The sequence below is a fragment of the Osmerus mordax genome, chromosome 2 (genome assembly GCF_038355195.1).
Source record: "Osmerus mordax isolate fOsmMor3 chromosome 2, fOsmMor3.pri, whole genome shotgun sequence".
NCBI lineage: Eukaryota > Metazoa > Chordata > Actinopteri > Osmeriformes > Osmeridae > Osmerus > Osmerus mordax.
This window is the reverse complement of record NC_090051.1, coordinates 2,845,485-2,866,106: the sequence shown is the minus strand read 5'-3', so window position 1 is coordinate 2,866,106 and position 20,622 is coordinate 2,845,485. Positions and strand designations below refer to the sequence as shown.

Below are 20,622 nucleotides of genomic sequence, written 5' to 3'. Positions count from 1 at the left end.
GTTGTGGGCTCACAACTGAACCCATGCATTAGCACTCCCGCTAAATCAAGTGACCACGAGGCCCCAGCCTGGGCTGATGGCGAGAACATCCCCCTCATCTCCTACTGCACCCAGCCAGGAAGAGACGGAGGAACACTCGCTATTGTGATCTCTAAATAGCGTCTATTCATCCCCTGGGTATTTAGAAACCTTATCACGGAAATATCCCGCCGCACCCCCAATCTGCAGATAGCAGAGAGCAGCGGGAAACCAAGGGGGACAGCTTAGTGAAAATAAAAACAGAGCCCTGCGCTGAGAGCTGAGCCTCGGAGGAGATAATGGGAGACGGCAGACTTATCCCCCAGAGAGAGGAGAGGCTCCGCGTGGAGGAGGACCACACCAGCCCCTTCAGAGGAGTCTTTAAGAAACCGACTTACCTGAACATTCATGGAGCACTGAACAACAGCAGGCACAAACACACACTCTCAGACCGCCATGTAGCGCTCTGGCCAGGAGGCTGCTCCTCAGTGTATAGAAATGATCAAAGTTTCCAGCGAACTGCATTCGAGTTGTTTTAGGAATGATGGCAGTGCTAAAATAACACTCCTTAATACTCGTTTAGAGTACATTTACATTTAGTAATTTAGCAGACGCTCTTATCTAGAGCGACTTACAGTAAGTACAGGGACATTCCCCCGAGGCAAGTAGGGTGAAGAGCCTTGCCCAAGGACACAACGTCATTTGGCAGAGCCGGGGATCGAACCAGCAACCTTCTGATTACTAGCCCTATTCCCTAACCGCTCAGCCACCTGACTCACTAGAGTAGACACGTTGTTACTATAGACACATTTTCTATATTTTTTGGGGGGGATTTTTATGAACACATTTGCATCTAACAAGCATCCAGAAGATGACCTGGGGAACATGCTCACCGGTTTTGGTCAGGGGGCTGGAGAACAGCTGCTGCAGAAGCTTGTTCTCAGAGGTTCTCAGGAGCACCACGATGTCTGCCGGGAGCGTGTCTCGGTTCTTCTCCAGGAAGCCGTTGACGTTGTACAAGACCTGCACACACACAGTCATTTAGCGACTTGGAATCCGCCGGACTTATGCTCAGCACTTTTTTAAATGCATCACTGATTTATCACAAAAATGTATCATCGATGGTCATTCGGTTTGATCTCCTCACGGGTGATTTATCTTATAAATAGAAAACCTAATAGCGCTACGATACTGTACCTTTCCCGCGTAGTGCTGAATGCCAAAGCAAAGCTCCAGACGCTTCGGTCTCCAGAAGTACTTGTAGCGCAGATTGTCCTCAAATTTATCTGGACAGAAGAGAGGACACATTTGGAGGTTTTAACTGTGCAGCTTAACAGGCCCTTCATACTTTAAACAACACTTTAAAGAGGATGTCAAGACCTGTTCCTGGACTAGGAGGAAACATTTAGTTTAGCAGGATTTTGGGGAGGCGTTTTCTGCTTTCTTTATAATGACAGTTTGAGAAAGACAGGGAGCGCAGGCAGAGAGAGGAGGGGATGACATGCAACAAAGGGCCCGGGGTGGAATCGAACCCGGGCTACTACGGTAAAATTATAACGGATGCATTATAACACACGCCCCAAGTACAGCAGAATACTTGAGGATGCATTATAACACACGCCCCAAGTACAGCAGAATACGTGAGGATGCATTATAACACACGCCCCAAGTACAGCAGAATACGTGAGGATGCATTATAACACACATCCCAAGTACAGCAGAATACTTGAGGATGCATTATAACACACGCCCCAAGTACAGCAGAATACGTGAGGATGCATTATAACACACGCCCCAAGTACAGCAGAATACGTGAGGATGCATTATAACACACATCCCAAGTACAGCAGAATACTTGAGGATGCATTATAACACACGCCCCAAGTACAGCAGAATACTTGAGGATGCATTATAACACACGCCCCAAGTACAGCAGAATACGTGAGGATGCATTATAACACACGCCCCAAGTACAGCAGAATACGTGAGGATGCATTATAACACACGTCCCAAGTACAGCAGAATATGTGAGGATGCATTATAACACACGCCCCAAGTACAGCAGAATACGTGAGGATGCATTATAACACACGCCCCAAGTACAGCAGAATACGTGAGGATGCATTATAACACACGCCCCAAGTACAGCAGAATACGTGAGGATGCATTATAACACACGTCCCAAGTACAGCAGAATATGTGAGGATGCATTATAACACACGCCCCAAGTACAGCAGAATACGTGAGGATGCATTATAACACACGCCCCAAGTACAGCAGAATACGTGAGGATGCATTATAACACACGCCCCAAGTACAGCAGAATACGTGAGGATGCATTATAACACACACATTTACAGTTATTCATTTAGCAGACGCTTTTATCCAAAGCGACTTCCAAGAGAGAGCTTTACAAAGTGCATAGGTCACTGATCATAACAACAAGATAGCCACAAAACATTGCGAGTAGCCAAAACATCTAAAGACACACCCCAAGTACAGCAGAATACATGAGGATGCATTATAATACATCCAACTTAAAGGACTTTCTTCCACACAGGTGTAAACACATCCATCCTGGTAGGAAGAGGATCATGGGTTCCTTTTTACCCACTAAGGTCTGGTCAGTCGCTCTTACCCACTAAGGTCTGGTCAGTGGCTCTTACCCACTAAGGTCTGGTCAGTGGCTCTTACCCACTAAGGTCTGGTCAGTGGCTCTTACCCACTAAGGTCTGGTCAGTGACTCTTACCCACTAAGGTCTGGTCAGTGGCTCTTACCCACTAAGGTCTGGTCAGTGACTCTTACCCACTAAGGTCTGGTCTGTCGCTCTTACCCACTAAGGTCTGGTCAGTAGCTCTTACCCACTAAGGTCTGGTCTGTGGCTCTTACCCACTAAGGTCTGGTCAGTGGCTCTTACCCACTAAGGTCTGGTCAGTGACTCTTACCCACTAAGGTCTGGTCTGTGACTCTTACCCACTAAGGTCTGGTCTGTGGCTCTTACCCACTAAGGTCTGGTCAGTGGCTCTTACCCACTAAGGTCTGGTCAGTGGCTCTTACCCACTAAGGTCTGGTCAGTGACTCTTACCCACTAAGGTCTGGTCTGTGACTCTTACCCACTAAGGTCTGGTCTGTGGCTCTTACCCACTAAGGTCTGGTCAGTGGCTCTTACCCACTAAGGTCTGGTCAGTGACTCTTACCCACTAAGGTCTGGTCAGTGGATCTTACCCACTAAGGTCTGGTCAGTGACTCTTACCCACTAAGGTCTGGTCAGTGGCTCTTACCCACTAAGGTCTGGTCAGTGACTCTTACCCACTAAGGTCTGGTCTGTGGCTCTTACCCACTAAGGTCTGGTCAGTGGCTCTTACCCACTAAGGTCTGGTCAGTGGCTCTTACCCACTAAGGTCTGGTCAGTGACTCTTACCCACTAAGGTCTGGTCAGTGGCTCTTACCCACTAAGGTCTGGTCAGTGACTCTTACCCACTAAGGTCTGGTCAGTGGCTCTTACCCACTAAGGTCTGGTCAGTGGCTCTTACCCACTAAGGTCTGGTCAGTGACTCTTACCCACTAAGGTCTGGTCAGTGGCTCTTACCCACTAAGGTCTGGTCAGTGGCTCTTACCCACTAAGGTCTGGTCAGTGACTCTTACCCACTAAGGTCTGGTCAGTGGCTCTTACCCACTAAGGTCTGGTCAGTGGCTCTTACCCACTAAGGTCTGGTCAGTGACTCTTACCCACTAAGGTCTGGTCTGTGGCTCTTACCCACTAAGGTCTGGTCAGTGGCTCTTACCCACTAAGGTCTGGTCAGTGGCTCTTACCCACTAAGGTCTGGTCAGTGGCTCTTACCCACTAAGGTCTGGTCTGTGGCTCTTACCCACTAAGGTCTGGTCTGTGGCTCTTACCCACTAAGGTCTGGTCAGTGGCTCTTACCCACTAAGGTCTGGTCAGTGGCTCTTACCCACTAAGGTCTGGTCAGTGGCTCTTACCCACTAAGGTCTGGTCTGTGGCTCTTACCCACTAAGGTCTGGTCTGTGGCTCTTACCCACTAAGGTCTGGTCTGTGGCTCTTACCCACTAAGGTCTGGTCAGTGGCTCTTACCCACTAAGGTCTGGTCAGTGGCTCTTACCCACTAAGGTCTGGTCTGTGGCTCTTACCCACTAAGGTCTGGTCTGTGGCTCTTACCCACTAAGGTCTGGTCTGTGGCTCTTACCCACTAAGGTCTGGTCTGTGGCTCTTACCCACTAAGGTCTGGTCTGTGGCTCTTACCCACTAAGGTCTGGTCTGTGGCTCTTACCCACTAAGGTCTGGTCTGTGGCTCTTACCCACTAAGGTCTGGTCTGTGGCTCTTACCCACTAAGGTCTGGTCTGTGGCTCTTACCCACTAAGGTCTGGTCAGTGGCTCTTACCCACTAAGGTCTGGTCTGTGGCTCTTACCCACTAAGGTCTGGTCAGTGACTCTTACCCACTAAGGTCTGGTCTGTGGCTCTTACCCACTAAGGTCTGGTCTGTGGCTCTTACCCACTAAGGTCTGGTCTGTGGCTCTTACCCACTAAGGTCTGGTCAGTGGCTCTTACCCACTAAGGTCTGGTCTGTGGCCTGGGGGAAGCGGCTCTCCTCGTCCAGCAGAGACAGCAGGCCCATGGGCTTCTGGAGGAACATGTCCAGGATGGGCCTGTTGTCCTCGTACTCCACCAGGCTGGCATCCACCCCCTCGCTCTGGTACTCCATCTAATTAGAGCCGGCGAATGTAGAACAACCTTCAGTTAACGATTTCACTAAATAACCCACTTAAACAGTGTGCTGAATGTGATGTGTGGGTGTTTGGGAGGCATCAGTACTGGTGCCACAGCTGCATGTGCAGAGAGTTCCAATTCTGTGACTGAGGTTTATAATAAGAGGCTGTCGCTGTATGTATTATACAGAGCCTTTTCGGAAATAACAAATAGAGCCACTTACTAATCTATAATTTATTTCAATTTGCAAATAACCCAGAGTCATATCATATTATTGCATCTGCTTAATTCAGATCAAAAAGTTATTTTAAATATATATTTTACTAATAAAGTGGAACCAATGGATCTAAACAAGGCTCATGTTTAAGTGATTAACTTGGAATAATAAGCTTCTGTGTACCACTGGATGGAAGCCATATTCCTTTTACAAAAAAATCCCTTTCCCGCTAAGCACTAACCCTTTATCGAAGGCAGCTAACATGTCTGTATCACGAGAACCCATAGAGGCAAGTTCACTACTAAGGTTCCAGAGAGAGACACTAACATGAAGAGGACTTGATATATGAGGTACTATAGTACGGCCTAAAGATATTCCTGGATACGTAGACGACAAAAGACATTGGCCACGTTCACCTCTTAAGTTATTTGATGTTAGTAAGCTAATGGAGGCCGGCTCATAATAATAACAGGATTTCTGAGAAGGCTGGAAGGCACATTAAGACAAAACACATTACAGCAAAAACAGCCTTTGATTCATGTCTGTAACATGACGTCAAGGAAAATGAAGAGCTTCTTCAGAGTAAACAGCTTCATTAAATCAATTAAGAAAATGATTTCCAGAGTGTGGAAGGCAAAATCATTTCAATGTCAATGTGCAGCTAGAGCAGGAGTAAGATATAATGAATTATAGTATTTTAGCCACCAGAAATGTGATTCATTAGCCAGGCTTAGAATATTGAGACGCTTTTAGTAAACAATGATTGAAAATTAACAAGGCTTAGAATATCAAGAGGCTTTTTTGTTAACAATGGTAGAGAAAAAAGAGCCCCATTATGCAGTGCAACAAAAGGGCATGTAAGGCTATTGTTGTGTAAATGTGTTCATTGCTATGTAATGGACTGCCCTCCTACTCTGAGTTCAAGAGGCAATTCATCTTCAATAACCCAGCCCTTCTAACCACCCACCTGCTCAAGGGCAAAGATATGCTGGTTGAAGTAAAACTGAATCTGTTCGTTGGCAATGTTGATGCACAGCTGCTCAAAGGAGTTTTTCTTGAAGTTCTCAAATCCAAAGATGTCCAAGATTCCCACATTCATTCCACTTTCCGCGGCACTTCAAAGGAGAAAAAGGGGACACACACTTATTTTTCTGTGAGTAAATCCCAAGCAACCACAAGAGCTGATCAAATTTTCATGATAAACCAAGTTCAACCCAAATAGAAAGAATATCTGGAATACAGAATAGAATAATTATAATGGCCTATTCTACTTTAGTAGAGAAATGCACTTTAAATAAAACTTATTTTGGATCCAGAAAATACTCTAAATTCATCAACAAATGCAACTCTTTTTGTAACAGTTATGTAAACGAAAAAACCGTCTTTCAGACTAAGTGCAGAGTTCGGACCCCAGCGCTACAGCATCACCACTTCTCTGTTATTTGCCAGTTCCACTGTCTGCACACAGAGCCGTATGTCTTAGAGGTCACCTTCAGACTGGGTTAACAGGTTATTAATGGCAATAAGAGAGAGGAGAGAGATGATTGTAGTTTAGACAGGCACAGTGGGCCGCGCGCAGCTCTGATAGAGACAGTCAGACGATTCTCTGACAGTCTACGCTCGCATTTATCAGGGAATTCTCACGGATCAATGAACAACCCTTTACAGTCTCTCTGAAGTCTTTTTAATCATCTGAATATTATTTTCTTGGCACGCAACTCGGTATCAAAAATTTATTAAAACTTCTTTTGCGGTTCTTTTCACTCCTTGTGCTTGTCCATTAATATTCCACACCCAGGGTCCACTGCTCTACACAGACTTGAGGTAAAGGTCACACGAAGCTTCACAGATCATACAAAACTAGTGAGGGGAGCTCTGCGTCCCAAGGACAGAGGGAGGCACTGGGCGGGGCGGCGTGCGTGCTCACCAGATGTTGGTGTCGGGCTGGAGGAGGGCGTTGATGCGGTTGACTATCCAGCTGAACAGCCGTCCGTACAGGGCCTTGGACATGGCGTCCCGCACGTCGGTGGCCTTGTCCACCGTGTTGGTGCGGATGATGGTCTCGCCCCGGGTCACCACGCAGTGCGAGGTCAGGGCCTCCTGCAGCTCCTCGGGGCCGATGCTCAGGAGCGCCGCCGCTGAGGCAGACGGTGATGGATGAATCTCATTTCGCTCATAACAGCTAATCCACAAAATCTGTACTGCGGTGAAACCCTGTTTCACTCTGATCAGAGATTCATTCTTCTGATACTATATTCTCTGACTGAACCAGCATATATGGGAGATTTGGACTTTTCAATGACAATCCTTCCGTTCCAGTTTGGAGACACTAGAAAGGTTGCCAGCTGAACAGAGGCCTCACCGTTCTCCAGGGGTTCAGGGTTCGGCACTTCGCTCTTATCTGTCTGGTGTTGGGATGTGATGGCAGCGAATTCAATGTTTCCTGTATTTAAAATGGCACAGAGAATCCTGTACACCGAGTTCACCTCCTACAACAACAAAAAAAACAAGGAGGGAGAAAAAAAATTGCGCCATGTCAAGACAAGGATCGACATTCAAAAGTGCGTGGAAAATTCCAGTTGAATTTGTTGAATTTATGAAATGTAAGGAGGGCAGTGTTTCAGATGAGCCGGAAGCTTCTGTGACCTCGTCTGTGAAGCCGATGATGCGGAAGCAGTCCTGAATGGCGTCAAACTGCTCCTGGTACAGCTTGCTGGACACGATGTCTTGCATCGCCCGGCCATGCTCGTTATTGATGTACCTGGGACACACAGAGATCCTCACTGAGACCTGCTTCAGGTCGAGCAGGTGTTAAGAGCCCTCAGGGCAGCAGGGGGCGCCCTCTCAGGCGTGCTCACCTGGGGGGCTTCCTGTCAGGAAGGCTGTAGTGCTTCAGTTTGCCTTGGTGGTACAGCCCAGCATAGATGTAGTAAAATATGTGGAAGTTTTTCTCCCCGCTTTGGGTCAAACAAAAGAAGAACTGTGAGTTATAGTACGGTCAAAGAGTAAGTGTGCTGGGGAGGACCACGAGGGGTGCTGGAGCTAGCCTCACTCACGTGGCCTGTTTGATGACTCGGGACTTCTCCAGGAGGTACTCGGAGATCTTGGCCCCCATGACGGCTCCGGAGGGGGTGAACTTCATCTCCAGGTACTTGCCAAAGCGGCTGGAGTTGTCGTTAATGGCGGTGCACGCGTTCCCGAAAGCCTCCACCAGGGGGTTCACCTGCAGGATCTTCTCTCTCAGCATCCGGTTGTTAGCCTGCGATCACAGGTCATCTGTCAGACGGCCTGTCGATCCACGTAGCTCAGCGCTGTAAACAAACCTCTGAGAGGGACTGTGAGGCTGGGCCTGTCTGTGAGCAGTGATGTACCTTCCCCAGGAAGGTGAGATGCTGGACAATCAAGTGGGCGCTCTCTGTCTTCCCTGCTCCACTCTCCCCACTGATGATGATACACTAACCCACAAGGGAGTAGAGCAGAATACATCAGAGTAGAGCAGAACATATCAGAGTAGAGCAGAACATATCAGAGTAGAGCAGAACACATCAGAGTAGAGCAGAATACATCAGAGTAGAGCAGAATAGAGCAGAATACATCAGAGTAGAGTAGAGCAGAATGGGGGTCAGATGGCTGAGCGGTTATGGAATCGGGCTATTAGACAGAAGGTTGCCGGTTTGATTCCTGGCTGTGCAAAATGACGTTGTGTCCTTGGGCAAGGCACTTCACCCTACTTGCCTTGGGAGAATGTCCCTGCTCTTACTGTAAGTCGCTCTGGATAAGAGCGTCTGCTAAATGACTAAATGTAAATGTCTGAATGAATGCATCAGAGTAGAATAGAGTAGACTGGAATAGAGTAGAGCAGAATAAAGCAGAGCAGAATAGAGCAGAGTAAAGTAGAGGAGAGCAGAGTAGAATAGCACTTTATTGATACTGCACACAGAATACGACACATCGTCTACCATGATCAGGAGCTGTACAACAGTCTGTACAACGGGTGTAGCCCCCACATAGTAACGTTCTCCCTCCCTACCTGGTCCCTGCTGAAGGTCACCATGCCCTGGTACACAGCTCTCCCTACCTACCTGGTCCTTGCTGAAGGTCACCATGCCCTGGTACGCAGCTCTCCCTCCCCTCCCCACCTGGTCCTTGCTGAAGGTCACCATGCCCTGGTACACAGCTCTCCCTCCCTACCTGGTCCTTGCTGAAGGTCACCATGCCCTGGTACGCAGCTGTCCCTCCCCTCCCTACCTGGTCCTTGCTGAAGGTCACCATGCCCTGGTACGCAGCTCTCCCTCCCCTCCCTACCTGGTCCTTGCTGAAGGTCACCATGCCCTGGTACGCGGCGTCAGCCGAGGCGAAGATGTGTGGAGGGTGGTCGGCGCGCTTGGCCCCGTGGTACAGCTTGGAGAACTGAGGACGCAAAGAGATACCTGCTACCGTGGCGCTTCACCCGTCACAACGCAGGACAGGCACACGATGTCGCCCTGTCACCCTGTGACGATGACAAACAAACCTGCGGGGAGTAGATGCTGAGGTTCTGGAAAGGGTTGAGGGCGATGAGGATGTCTCCAACGTAGGTGTATATCTGGAGTTCGTCGTACCTCCTGTGGAGGTGCGTGATGATGGTTTCCTAGCGGGGTGGGTCAGAGACAGCGGCTGTACTGTACACCTGCTGACACGTTGTGCACTACAGCGGTTGTACTGTACACCTGCTGACACGTTGTGCACTACAGCGGCTGTACTGTACACCTGCTGACACGTTGTGCACTGGGTCAAACTACGGAGTGACTGAACGTGCGTTACCTCGTCTAGAACCTCCAGGTTGACGAGGTCGTCGTCGGGGGAACTCTCTATGATGAGGGTCTTGCGAGTATTGATCCTCTCATGCCTGCGTGAAGCCAAGCAGAAACGGAAGACTTGGGAAGCATCCAGATGAACGGTGGATGCAGACAAATGGGGGGGGGGGGGGGGGGGGGTGATAATGTGTCGTTTCCATGGTGAGGCCCTCGGGGGAGGCCCCTCATGATCACAAGCTGTGATCGCACTTCATCTGGGCTTGACCTCTCACTCTGCAGGGGCCCGCTGGGGGAGGTCAACACGCTGGCAGCTGGCTCCCCGGGGCCGCGCAAACTCCCAGGGGGGCCCTAGAGACAAAGTGTGTGTGTATGTGTGTGTGGCTGTATGTCAGATGGCTGAGCGGTTAGGGAGTCGGCTATTAATCAGAAGGTTGTTGGTTCGAATCCCGGCTGTGCCAAATGACGTTGTGTTCTTAGGCAAGGCACTTCATCCTACTTGCCTCAGGGGGATGTCCCTGTACTTACTGTAAGTCGCTCTGGGTAAGAGCGTCTGATAAATGACTAAATGTGATTCAAGATCACAAAACTTACCGTGACCTAACTAAGCCTCACACTCACAAGCAACAGCGGCAGTATCGGATTCTCAAAGTCTATCTATATTCCATGGCAATAAATAATCGATCATATGAGAGGAAGAACAGGAGACCAGATTCACCCTGGGCCACGTGCATTTTTAACCTCGTCTGTGTTCCCCTTCATTTCCTATTCTGAGCAGAAACCCAACAGTGAGTCCACAGGGGACACATCTCCGAAGTCGTCCCTGTCACCGCGCGTCACTGGAGGCTGCACGGCAGGAAATACTCGCCACTTCACTCTCTTACACACGTCCCATATAGCCTTGTCACATACCCTCTCTTACACACGTCCCATATAGCCTTGTCACATACACTCTCTTACACACGTCCCATATAGCCTTGTCACATACACTCTCTTACACACGTCCCATATAGCCTTGTCACATACACTCTCTTACACACGTCCCATATAGCCTTGTCACATACACTCTCTTACACACGTCCCATATAGCCTTGTCACATACACTCTTACACACGTCCCATATAGCCTTGTCACATACACTCTCTTACACACGTCCCATATAGCCTTGTCACATACACTCTCTTACACACGTCCCATATAGCCTTGTCACATACACTCTCTTACACACGTCCCATATAGCCTTGTCACATACACTCTCTTACACACGTCCCATATAGCCTTGTCACATACACTCTCTTACACACGTCCCATATAGCCTTGTCACATACCCTCTCTTACACACGTCCCATATAGCCTTGTCACATACACTCTCTTACACACGTCCCATATAGCCTTGTCACATACACTCTCTTACACACGTCCCATATAGCCTTGTCACATACACTCTCTTACACACGTCCCATATAGCCTTGTCACATACACTCTCTTACACACGTCCCATATAGCCTTGTCACATACCCTCTGGTCCGGATCATACCCAAGAATGCAGGATTTCTAGCAAGACTGACATTTTGCATTCGTCGTCACAGTATGCGTACCGTTTTTCTGAAAACCTCCCTCTGTGAATGACCTCCCTGATCTGTCCTTTTCCTCTGCTGTGATGAAACCTGCCTTTCATCGCTTTGAGATTTGCCTCCAATAAACACATTCTGCCGTGGCCGCGTGCCTCTCTCCAGGTCCACCACTTCCTGAAGCCTCCGTTTCCATGGATCAATCTCTCTTTTGTTTGTCAATGCAAATTATAGCCTATTCTTTGAAAACGGAGATCGTCTCGTGGCAAATACGACTCACGGGCTTCTCTAGACACTCGGAACTCAGAACTCAGTCTCCCTCCCTCTTTAAACCGTCGGCCTCTTCTTCTTTGTGTCGTTCTGTTAGATAGCTTGCAGGTTTGCAGCTGTCTGGCTTGGTGTCTCTCTGCAGACCACAGCTAGGCTAGCTACAACTCGGAGGGCCAAAATGTGTAAAGAACCGAAATTGATATGCAGGCCAGATAAAAATGTGCAAGGGGCCGGATTTGGCTGACGGAGCCTTGAGTTTGACACACATGCTCTAAACCAGGGGTCACTAATTGGCAGACCGCGGTCCGGGTCCGGACCCAGGCTGTTCCCTATCCGGACCCGGACCTATAACCGATATATTATTATGGAATTAATTCATTTTGACGGAACGTTTCCATTTTAACTGATAAAATAGCCTATGTTCCCGTGGCTATGACACAAAGCATGGACACTTTGAACAAAATTACCCCCAGAACTCTGAGGTAAGGGCCAGAAAAATAAACCATAATTGTTCCGGACCCTGGACTGAATACAAATTTGGTTAGTGGACCTTTTGGGTTTCTAATTGAGTACCCCTGCTCTAAACCCTCCGAGTCTGAGTCCTGGCTGGGGTGAGACCAGAACTCTAAGATCACCTTCTGTCTCCTCAAGCTCCTAATCTAGTTATACACTTTCACTGTGAAGGGGGGGCAAGGGACTACAATCACTGGCGCGCCACACACACGAGGGAGGGGGGGGGGTGGCAGGGGGGTGGCAGGGGGCTGGCAGGGGGCAGGGCTGGTGTTCTGGAGCAAGTTTTCAGATACCAGGGAAAGTAGTCCCATAGAAGCCAGAGGGAAGGCTTAAAGAACAATCTCACTAATCTCACCACAATGTGGAATAGAACTCACATGGTGGCCCTGAGATATTGTTTTCTTTTATATCATTATGTATTATGATCTTATTTATATTTAAATGGACTTTAAATACAAATCCATCCATATATAGGTCCATTAAGACCAATTCCTAGCTAGTGCATTTAAGAATGTCCAGTGCTGAGCGGTGATTTGGACGGTCATTAGGACACCATCCCGGAATAACTGGCAAACGTTCCGCCATTTAGCATTTGACTACGTCTTTCCACAAGTTGATCGATCTTCCACAGCGTTTCCCCCCCCCCCCCCCCCCCCCTTACTGCTTCACCCCGGGCAGCAGAGCTCAGTTTTACTCTGCTCATCAGGATGGTTAGTGGATGCACGGGCACCAAGCACAAAGCTTTGATTCATCTAAAGGTTAGTCAGCACAATTCCGGCACAATCCCTCCTCCCAAATGAGTCTCCCTCCCCTAACCTCCCTTAATCACACTCTCTCCATCGCCACTCAGACCGGGCTGCTGTGTGATTATGGAGCGACGCTACTGTTTTAGGAGATTAGACTCTGACCCCTACTGGTGAGAAATCTCATTTGATCGGTTCATCCAATCACTCCCCTTGCTCACTACTTCACCCTACTCTTTGCCAACCAAAGAGAACCTGACAAAAAGACATACTTTTTTTTTTAAACATCCACCATAGCAGTTTCAACAACACAAGCAGACCGGGATATCGGTCAGATCTCAGCATGTGAGCCGACGGGCTTCCATGGCTTACTTGGTCTTGGTTTTGCAGCTCTTCTGAGCTTCCTGCTGCTGGTGCAGGAGGCTGGAGAGCTGCTGGCCCAGGGGGAGCTCCTTGCCGTGGGCCTGCTTGATGAAGGGGTGCTCCAGCAGGTGGGTCACGGACGGGCGCGTCTCAAAATCCTTTATCAAGCACCTGCGCAGCGGGGGTGGGGGGAGACAACACACACACACGGTCACCACAAATTCATACACCCTCACAGAGACAGCAAACACACTGTCGGTGCCGTAACCTCCTCCGCATGGACCCGGCGCCTGATGATTCAGGTGGCTGAGCGGTGAGGGAGTCGGACTAGTAATCCGAAGGTTGCCAGTTCGATTCCCGGTCATGCCAACTGACGTTGTGTCCTTGGGCAAGGCACTTCACCCTACTTGCCTCGGGGGAATGTCCCTGTACTTACTGTAAGTCGCTCTGGATAAGAGCGTCTGCTAAATGACTAAATGTAAATGTAAATGATGATGACAGATCATCTCCATCCAGCTGATCTTTTCCTCTAGTCTCTGTGGACGTCTACAGCAGAAGACGCCGGGACAAACAGTCACCTGAGCATTTTGCAAAGCTGCTTCCTCCAGGGATCGTCTCGGTACAGGGAGGATGCCGAGGCAGGGATCCGCTCCAGAGTGTCTGAGTCTGGGGCACTGATCGCCTCTCTCCCCCCTCCCCTCCTCTGGACCACATGGTCACCATCACCATGGCCCCCGTGTTTGGGAGGGCAGTCCCTGCCCCCTATCTGCACCGTGCAGTGTTTACCCCCAGCTTGTAGTCTGTCTTCCTGACACACATGCAGTCACATGGGGGGATGATTTAAATCCATCACATCTGAGATGAGAAGACACAACCCAGTGTTGTTCTCGTGACATCGTAGGGACGTAGAGTAGCAATATCAGTGTAAAGTAGAACCAACATGTCCAACATGCTAACATGCAAAGTAAAGATAAACATGATATGTTTCATGTAATTTGACGCGAAAGGCATTCACATCCAGGTCAGACAACGGGTAGACAATACGTGACTGGTCTCATTGTACAATCCCTCTAAACTCCCAAGTGCCTGGTCATGTTTGTCTGTTTGGGAGCACTGCAATACAAAACTGCAAGCAGCCCTGAGATAAGAAAGCCAAACAGCTCTAACATAGCTAGCCCTTTCCGCGCTCTAATAAAACGCTCTGGCCACGCTCCCTATCTGCTTTGTTCTGTTGTGAAAATTCATTCCCAGAATTCATTAGTGTCAGAACATTAAGCAGAGGTTGCACCCATTAGCGGTGCTGTGTGGGTGCTATGCTAAGCACAGGCCACTCTCAGCTCTCTGGCTGCCTGAGACACTGGTGATGCTTTCATTAACCCACGACAGTCGACCCCTGTTCAAACACACGCACACACACATACGCTCACTCACACACATACGCTCACACACACACAGGTCTGGCAGAGAACTGAAGAGGCGTCACAAACAGCCTGCATTGCCTGATAACATTGTCCAGCCTCCCTGCATTGTACCCTTGTGGGCTTTGTTTGAGGAGATTATTTCTGATCTCTTATCACACAATCCATTACCTCACATTACAGTGGGCACAATCCAAATCAAATCCAATGAAAAGCACTACAATCTTACAGTATAGGGTGCATTAATACAATGTATCTTTAATCAAATATAGCAGTTTTAACATCTATAGTAGCCCTATTATGATGTGTGTTTGCAGAGAGAAAAGCGTGGTGGTAATGGATGTGTGATTTAAAGAAAATGTATTTTAACATTCATCAAAAGACTCAGAAAAGGCTTGTATTAGAAAATTATTAAGAAACCGCAACCAATGGGATTAAATAAACCCAATCCCATACCTAACAGTTTGTATGTTTATGACAGGGAACGCACTCCGAGATAACTAGAAGATATAAGTGCTGTTTTTGATTAATCAACGACAGACCCTGGTGCTTTGAAAAACGCACGAGTCACACAAAGAAACAAGAAGATTCAACCCCTTCCTGGTTCCGCTTCACATATGCCTTTTTATTGTTCTCAATACTCAAAAATGAATTAATAGTCATTCCTATTCCATTTACTCTTCTTTTTTTTTTACTACTGAAATAATAATACAAAAAGGAAAACAGAAATCCACAACCCACAAATAACCTTCCAGATAAATTGAATTCTGGCTCCCATTTACACCTTGCCTCAACTCCATCACCGCATCTCTTCAGGTTAGATATTAAGGTCGTATATTAGGAGACTGCATTAAGGGCAAACGTTGACATTATGTCTTTCTGCACACCAGAGGATGTGATGACTAAACTAGGACACAGATAGAACTGGTCATTCAGTAGAATTAGTTTTCTCCCTCTGTGGCAGATTTACACAAATAGAAAAAGGGTGCAGACTGTGAAAACATACTGATATCATCTAGTTTTGACATAACGTCAATTCCCCAATTCCCAATCATCATAGGTTACCAGGTAACAAATGCATAAGCGATTCTCATGTCAATAATGAGCTACATCCATCAAAAGCAGAACTGAAAACAGCTGGTTTATGATCACTATCATATTTTCCAATAGATTATTAAATATTATAATATAAATCAGGTGAATGGAACCATGTCACAATATGGTGTTAAACAACAGTCACACTACTCATTATACCCATTCAAAGCCAGCGAGTGGTGTGATGTGCTGTAGTGTGCTGTGGGGAGGTGTGGTGAGGTGTGGTGAGGTGAAGTGAGGTGTGGTGAAGTGAGGTGTGGTGTGGTGAGGTGAGGTGTGGTGTGGTGTGGTGAGGTGTGGTGAAGTGAGGTGTGGTGAGGTGTGGTGTGGTGAGGTGTGAAGTGAGGTGTGGTGAAGTGAGGTGTGGTGTGGTGTGGTGAGGTGTGGTGTGGTGAGGTGTGGTGTGGTGTGGTGAAGTGAGGTGTGGTGAGGTGTGGTGAAGTGAGGTGTGGTGAAGTGAGGTGTGGTGAGGTGTGGTGTGGTGAGGTGTGAAGTGAGGTGTGGTGTGGTGAAGTGAGGTGTGGTGTGGTGAGGTGTGGTGTGGTGAGATGTGGTGAGGTGTGGTGTGGTGAGGTGTGGTGTGGTGAGGTGTGGTGTGGTGAGGTGTGGTGAGGTGTGGTGTGGTGAGGTGTGGTGAAGTGAGGTGTGGTGTGGTGAGGTGTGGTGTGGTGTGGTGAGGTGTGGTGAGGTGTGGTGAAGTGAGGTGTGGTGAGGTGTGGTGAGGTGTGAAGTGAGGTGTGGTGTGGTGAGGTGTGGTGTGGTGAGGTGTGGTGAAGTGAGGTGTGGTGAAGTGAGGTGAGGTGTGGTGTGGTGAAGTGAGGTGAGGTGAGGTGTGGTGAAGTGAGGTGTGGTGTGGTGAAGTGAGGTGTGGTGTGGTGAGGTGTGGTGAAGTGAGGTGTGGTGTGGTGAGGTGTGGTGAGGTGTGGTGAAATGAGGTGTGGTGAGGTGTGGTGAGGTGTGGTGAAGTGAGGTGTGGTGTGGTGAAGTGAGGTGTGGTGAGGTGAAGTGAGGTGTGGTGAAGTGAGGTGAGGTGGTGTGGTGAAGTGAGGTGTGGTGAAGTGTGGTGGTGTGGTGAGGTGTGGTGAAGTGAGGTGTGGTGTGGTGAAGTGAGGTGTGGTGAAGTGAGGTTTGGTGTGGTGAAGTGAGGTGTGGTGAGGTGAAGTGAGGTGTGGTGAAGTGAGGTGTGGTGAAGTGAGGTGTGGTGAAGTGAGGTGTGGTGAGGTGTGGTGAAGTGAGGTGTGGTGAAGTGAGGTGTGGTGTGGTGAAGTGAGGTGTGGTGAAGTGAGGTGTGGTGAAGTGAGGTGTGGTGAGGTGTGGTGAAGTGAGGTGTGGTGTGGTGAAGTGAGGTGTGGTGAGGTGAAGTGAGGTGTGGTGAAGTGAGGTGTGGTGTGGTGAGGTGTGGTGTGGTGAAGTGAGGTGTGGTGAGGTGAAGTGAGGTGTGGTGAAGTGAGGTGTGGTGTGGTGAAGTGAGGTGAGGTGTGGTGAAGTGAGGTGTGGTGTGGTGAAGTGAGGTGTGGTGTGGTGAAGTGAGGTGTGGTGAAGTGAGGTGTGGTGTGGTGAAGTGAGGTGTGGTGAAGTGAGGTGTGGTGTGGTGAAGTGAGGTGTGGTGAAGTGAGGTGAGGTGGTGTGGTGAAGTGAGGTGTGGTGAAGTGTGGTGGTGTGGTGAGGTGTGGTGAGGTGTGGTGAAGTGAGGTGTGGTGAAGTGTGGTGGTGTGGTGAGGTGTGGTGTGGTGAGGTGTGGTGAAGTGAGGTGTGGTGTGGTGAAGTGAGGTGTGGTGAAGTGAGGTTTGGTGTGGTGAAGTGAGGTGTGGTGAGGTGAGGTGAGGTGTGGTGAGGTGAAGTGAGGTGTGGTGAAGTGAGGTGTGGTGAAGTGAGGTGTGGTGAAGTGAGGTGTGGTGAGGTGTGGTGAAGTGAGGTGTGGTGAAGTGAGGTGTGGTGTGGTGAAGTGAGGTGTGGTAAAGTGAGGTGTGGTGAGGTGTGGTGTGGTGAAGTGAGGTGTGGTGAGGTGTGGTGAAGTGTGGTGAAGTGAGGTGTGGTGTGGTGAAGTGAGGTGTGGTGGTGAGGTGAGGTGTGTGGTGAGGTGTGGTGGGTGGTGGTGTGGTGTGGTGAGGGTGTGGTGTGTGTGGTGGGTGTGGTGTGGTGTGGTGAGGAGGTGTGGTGTGTGGTGAGGTGTGGTGTGGTGAGGGTGTGGTGGGTTGGGTGGTGTGGTGAGGTGAGGTGTGGTGAGGTGTGGTGTGGTGAGGTGTGGTGAGGTGAGGTGTGGTGTGGTGAGGTGAGGTGTGGTGTGGTGGGGTGTGGTGAGTGAGGTGTGGTGAAGTGAGGTGTGGTGTGGTGAGGTGTGGTGAGTGTGGTGTGGTGGGTGTGGTGAGGTGGGTGTGGTGAGGTGTGGTGGGAGGTGTGGTGAAGTGAGGTGTGGTGAGGTGAGGTGTGGTGTGTGGTGTGGTGTGGTGAGGTGTGTGTGGTGGTGGGTGTGGTGAGGTGTGGTGAGTGGGGTGTGTGGTGGGGTGTGGTGTGGTGAGGTGTGGTTGTGGTGAGGTGTGGTGGGTGTGGTGGAGTGAGGTTGGTGGTGTGGGTGTGGTGTGGTGAGGTGTGTGGTGAGGTGTGGTGGAGTGGGTGTGGTGAAGTGAGGTGTGGTGTGGTGAGGTGTGGTGAGGTGTGGTGTGGTGAGGTGTGGTGAAGTGAGGTGTGGTGTGGTGAGGTGTGGTGTGGTGAGGTGTGGTGAAGTGAGGTGTGGTGTGGTGAGGTGTGGTGTGGTGAGGTGTGGTGTGGTGAGGTGTGGTGAAGTGAGGTGTGGTGTGGTGAGGTGTGTTGAGGTGAGGTGAGGTGTGCTGTGGTGTTCAGGTAGAGAGAGCAGGAGAAGCAGAAGAGACAGGGGAAATGCTTCACTCACTGAGCGATGAAGTGGCAGAAACTCCGGCACCATTGATCTGGCTTGCGTAATGTCGGGGAGGGGTTTCTGAAACACACAGGACAAAAAAACACCAATTACATGTTGTTCTTCCTGTGCTTAACCTAACCATCATCAGTGTACTGTATGACCCTTTAAAACCCTAATGTCGTGATCCGTCCATGACTGCCTGCAAAGGCCCATTGCCCATGGCTACCTGACCATAAGATTGTATTAGCTACAGGTGTCCTAAGACTCCAGTGTGAGTTACACAAGTTTACTAGGGACCCGGCTGGAGGGTTGCCAGGTTTGCTGGAGGGTTGCCAGGTTTGTGGCAGGCAGGGAGAAGTGACAAACGATAAGAGCTTCACAGCTGTCAGGCAGGAAGCATCTGCTAGGAGGAGAGGGAAGTTATGAAAGCCGGTTATACCTCTGTCAGCAGCGTTTATGGAGCCCATCTACAATGAGGCAAGTACCTTTAAAAGTAGCTCGGTGTGTGATGTCAGGTCTGGACACCAAGGCCGAACTGCTGGGAGGGAAAACTGGAGGTCTGGTGTTCAACAGTCCTAATATTCTCCATTAAATCATTAATGGGGAGTTGACTAATTGGGAAAACTGGTAACAGCTACTTGGGAGGGAAAAAAGTAATTATCGAATTAATGTGAAACTATTCAAAACAAATGGGCTCATTTTGATTATCACAAAAAACATCAAGAACAAAGCGATGAGCATCACTCATAAACAAGTCCCTATTAAACCTCTCTATTTTTCAGCAAGAAATCTGTCATTCTCTCCAGCACTAAGTCACTCGCTGCTTTGATAAAGATTCAGACAGGCAGTCCTTTCTGAAGTGCAGATCAAAGCCAAGTAACTGACTGCTTCAATGCAAAATATAATATAAGCCCAAAGCCATGCTCTAGCCTTGATGTTGTTCTGCACTGCTTATATTACAAAGTCAATACACCAGCACACTGGAGATAACACAGTCAAGTACCCTCATTGTGCTCAGGAAATTCAGGCATCTTTTTTTTTTTATTATTATTCCAGTATTTGTGAAAGCAGTGACTCACATTGTAAACACAATTGGCTTATTCAAATCTAAGTCCAGGCACACATAGTATTGTCAAACGTTTGTCAGAGTGGATCCAGGCAAAATCAGGGGAGGCTGTCAGTGCTGCCAGCGATGAACCCTGGGTCTCATTACTGAAACAGGAAGAGAAATGAAGAAATCTGTTGGCTTAAAGAAGCTGACTTCAATGCAGAAATCGTCCTCATACCAATACCAAAACACACAGTCTGACATCATTCCTCCACTCTTAAGGCTGACTTTAGGACTACATCGTCAGCCCAGCTGAAAGCGACAGCAGTGAGAGGCAGCATGGAGGTCTATGGGACCTGCAGAGTGACACAGAGATGGCCTTTTAAAGGCTGAAAGAGTCGAAGAGGGAGGAGAAAATAAAGACTCGTTCTGGGGAAGGACCACCCGCTCCAAACCCAGCTCATCTATCACCCCCCCCCCCCCCCCCCCCCCCGTTCTCCTGGGCACACATGAGCGCACACAGAGAGGAGCCGCAACATTTGTCTTTACCCAGCCGCGCATGCTGGGGTTCTGGGGCCCAGCATGCAGGCGGCACGGTGGGAATTACTGCATAAAACACACAGGCGTCTCGAAGCTCTCCTCACTGTTCATGATTGAAATGTCACACAAACAGTAGACTATCCCGCGTCAGGGTGTCGCTACGGCCGTGTCAGATGTATTATGTCGTCTTAGAGCTACGAGATGTTGAAAAAACAGGAAGTGGATGAACAGTCGGATGAGTACTATAAATTGCTTTCTTGGATAGGTTTTATCTGGTCAGAAATCGATGAGATTTAAAAAGGGAAGAGAGATAATTAGGTTGTAAAACTTGTCAAATGATGCTATATGGCTCGTTCATTTTTCAAAACAACCCATGAAAATAAATTCCACAGTATCGTGGAAAGAAATGACGGCGATCAAACAGCA

General features: G+C 48.9%; 1 protein-coding gene across 1 annotated transcript in view; it reads right to left on the bottom strand.

Moving 5' to 3' along the window:
- myo3b (myosin IIIB) overlaps positions 1 to 20,622 on the bottom strand; it is a 63,967-nt gene that overhangs the window by 32,916 nt on the left and 10,429 nt on the right. The window contains exons 8-22 of the mRNA XM_067257773.1: positions 18,621 to 18,686; positions 13,227 to 13,388; positions 9,768 to 9,852; positions 9,478 to 9,594; positions 9,270 to 9,374; positions 8,336 to 8,419; positions 8,021 to 8,223; positions 7,823 to 7,921; positions 7,611 to 7,725; positions 7,327 to 7,453; positions 6,892 to 7,102; positions 5,932 to 6,079; positions 4,589 to 4,742; positions 1,216 to 1,304; positions 912 to 1,041 (exon numbers count right to left, since the gene is read on the bottom strand). Of these exons, the coding sequence (XP_067113874.1) occupies positions 912 to 1,041; positions 1,216 to 1,304; positions 4,589 to 4,742; positions 5,932 to 6,079; positions 6,892 to 7,102; positions 7,327 to 7,453; positions 7,611 to 7,725; positions 7,823 to 7,921; positions 8,021 to 8,223; positions 8,336 to 8,419; positions 9,270 to 9,374; positions 9,478 to 9,594; positions 9,768 to 9,852; positions 13,227 to 13,388; positions 18,621 to 18,686 (1,895 nt within the window). The remainder of the gene's footprint in view (positions 1 to 911; positions 1,042 to 1,215; positions 1,305 to 4,588; positions 4,743 to 5,931; positions 6,080 to 6,891; positions 7,103 to 7,326; positions 7,454 to 7,610; positions 7,726 to 7,822; positions 7,922 to 8,020; positions 8,224 to 8,335; positions 8,420 to 9,269; positions 9,375 to 9,477; positions 9,595 to 9,767; positions 9,853 to 13,226; positions 13,389 to 18,620; positions 18,687 to 20,622) is intronic.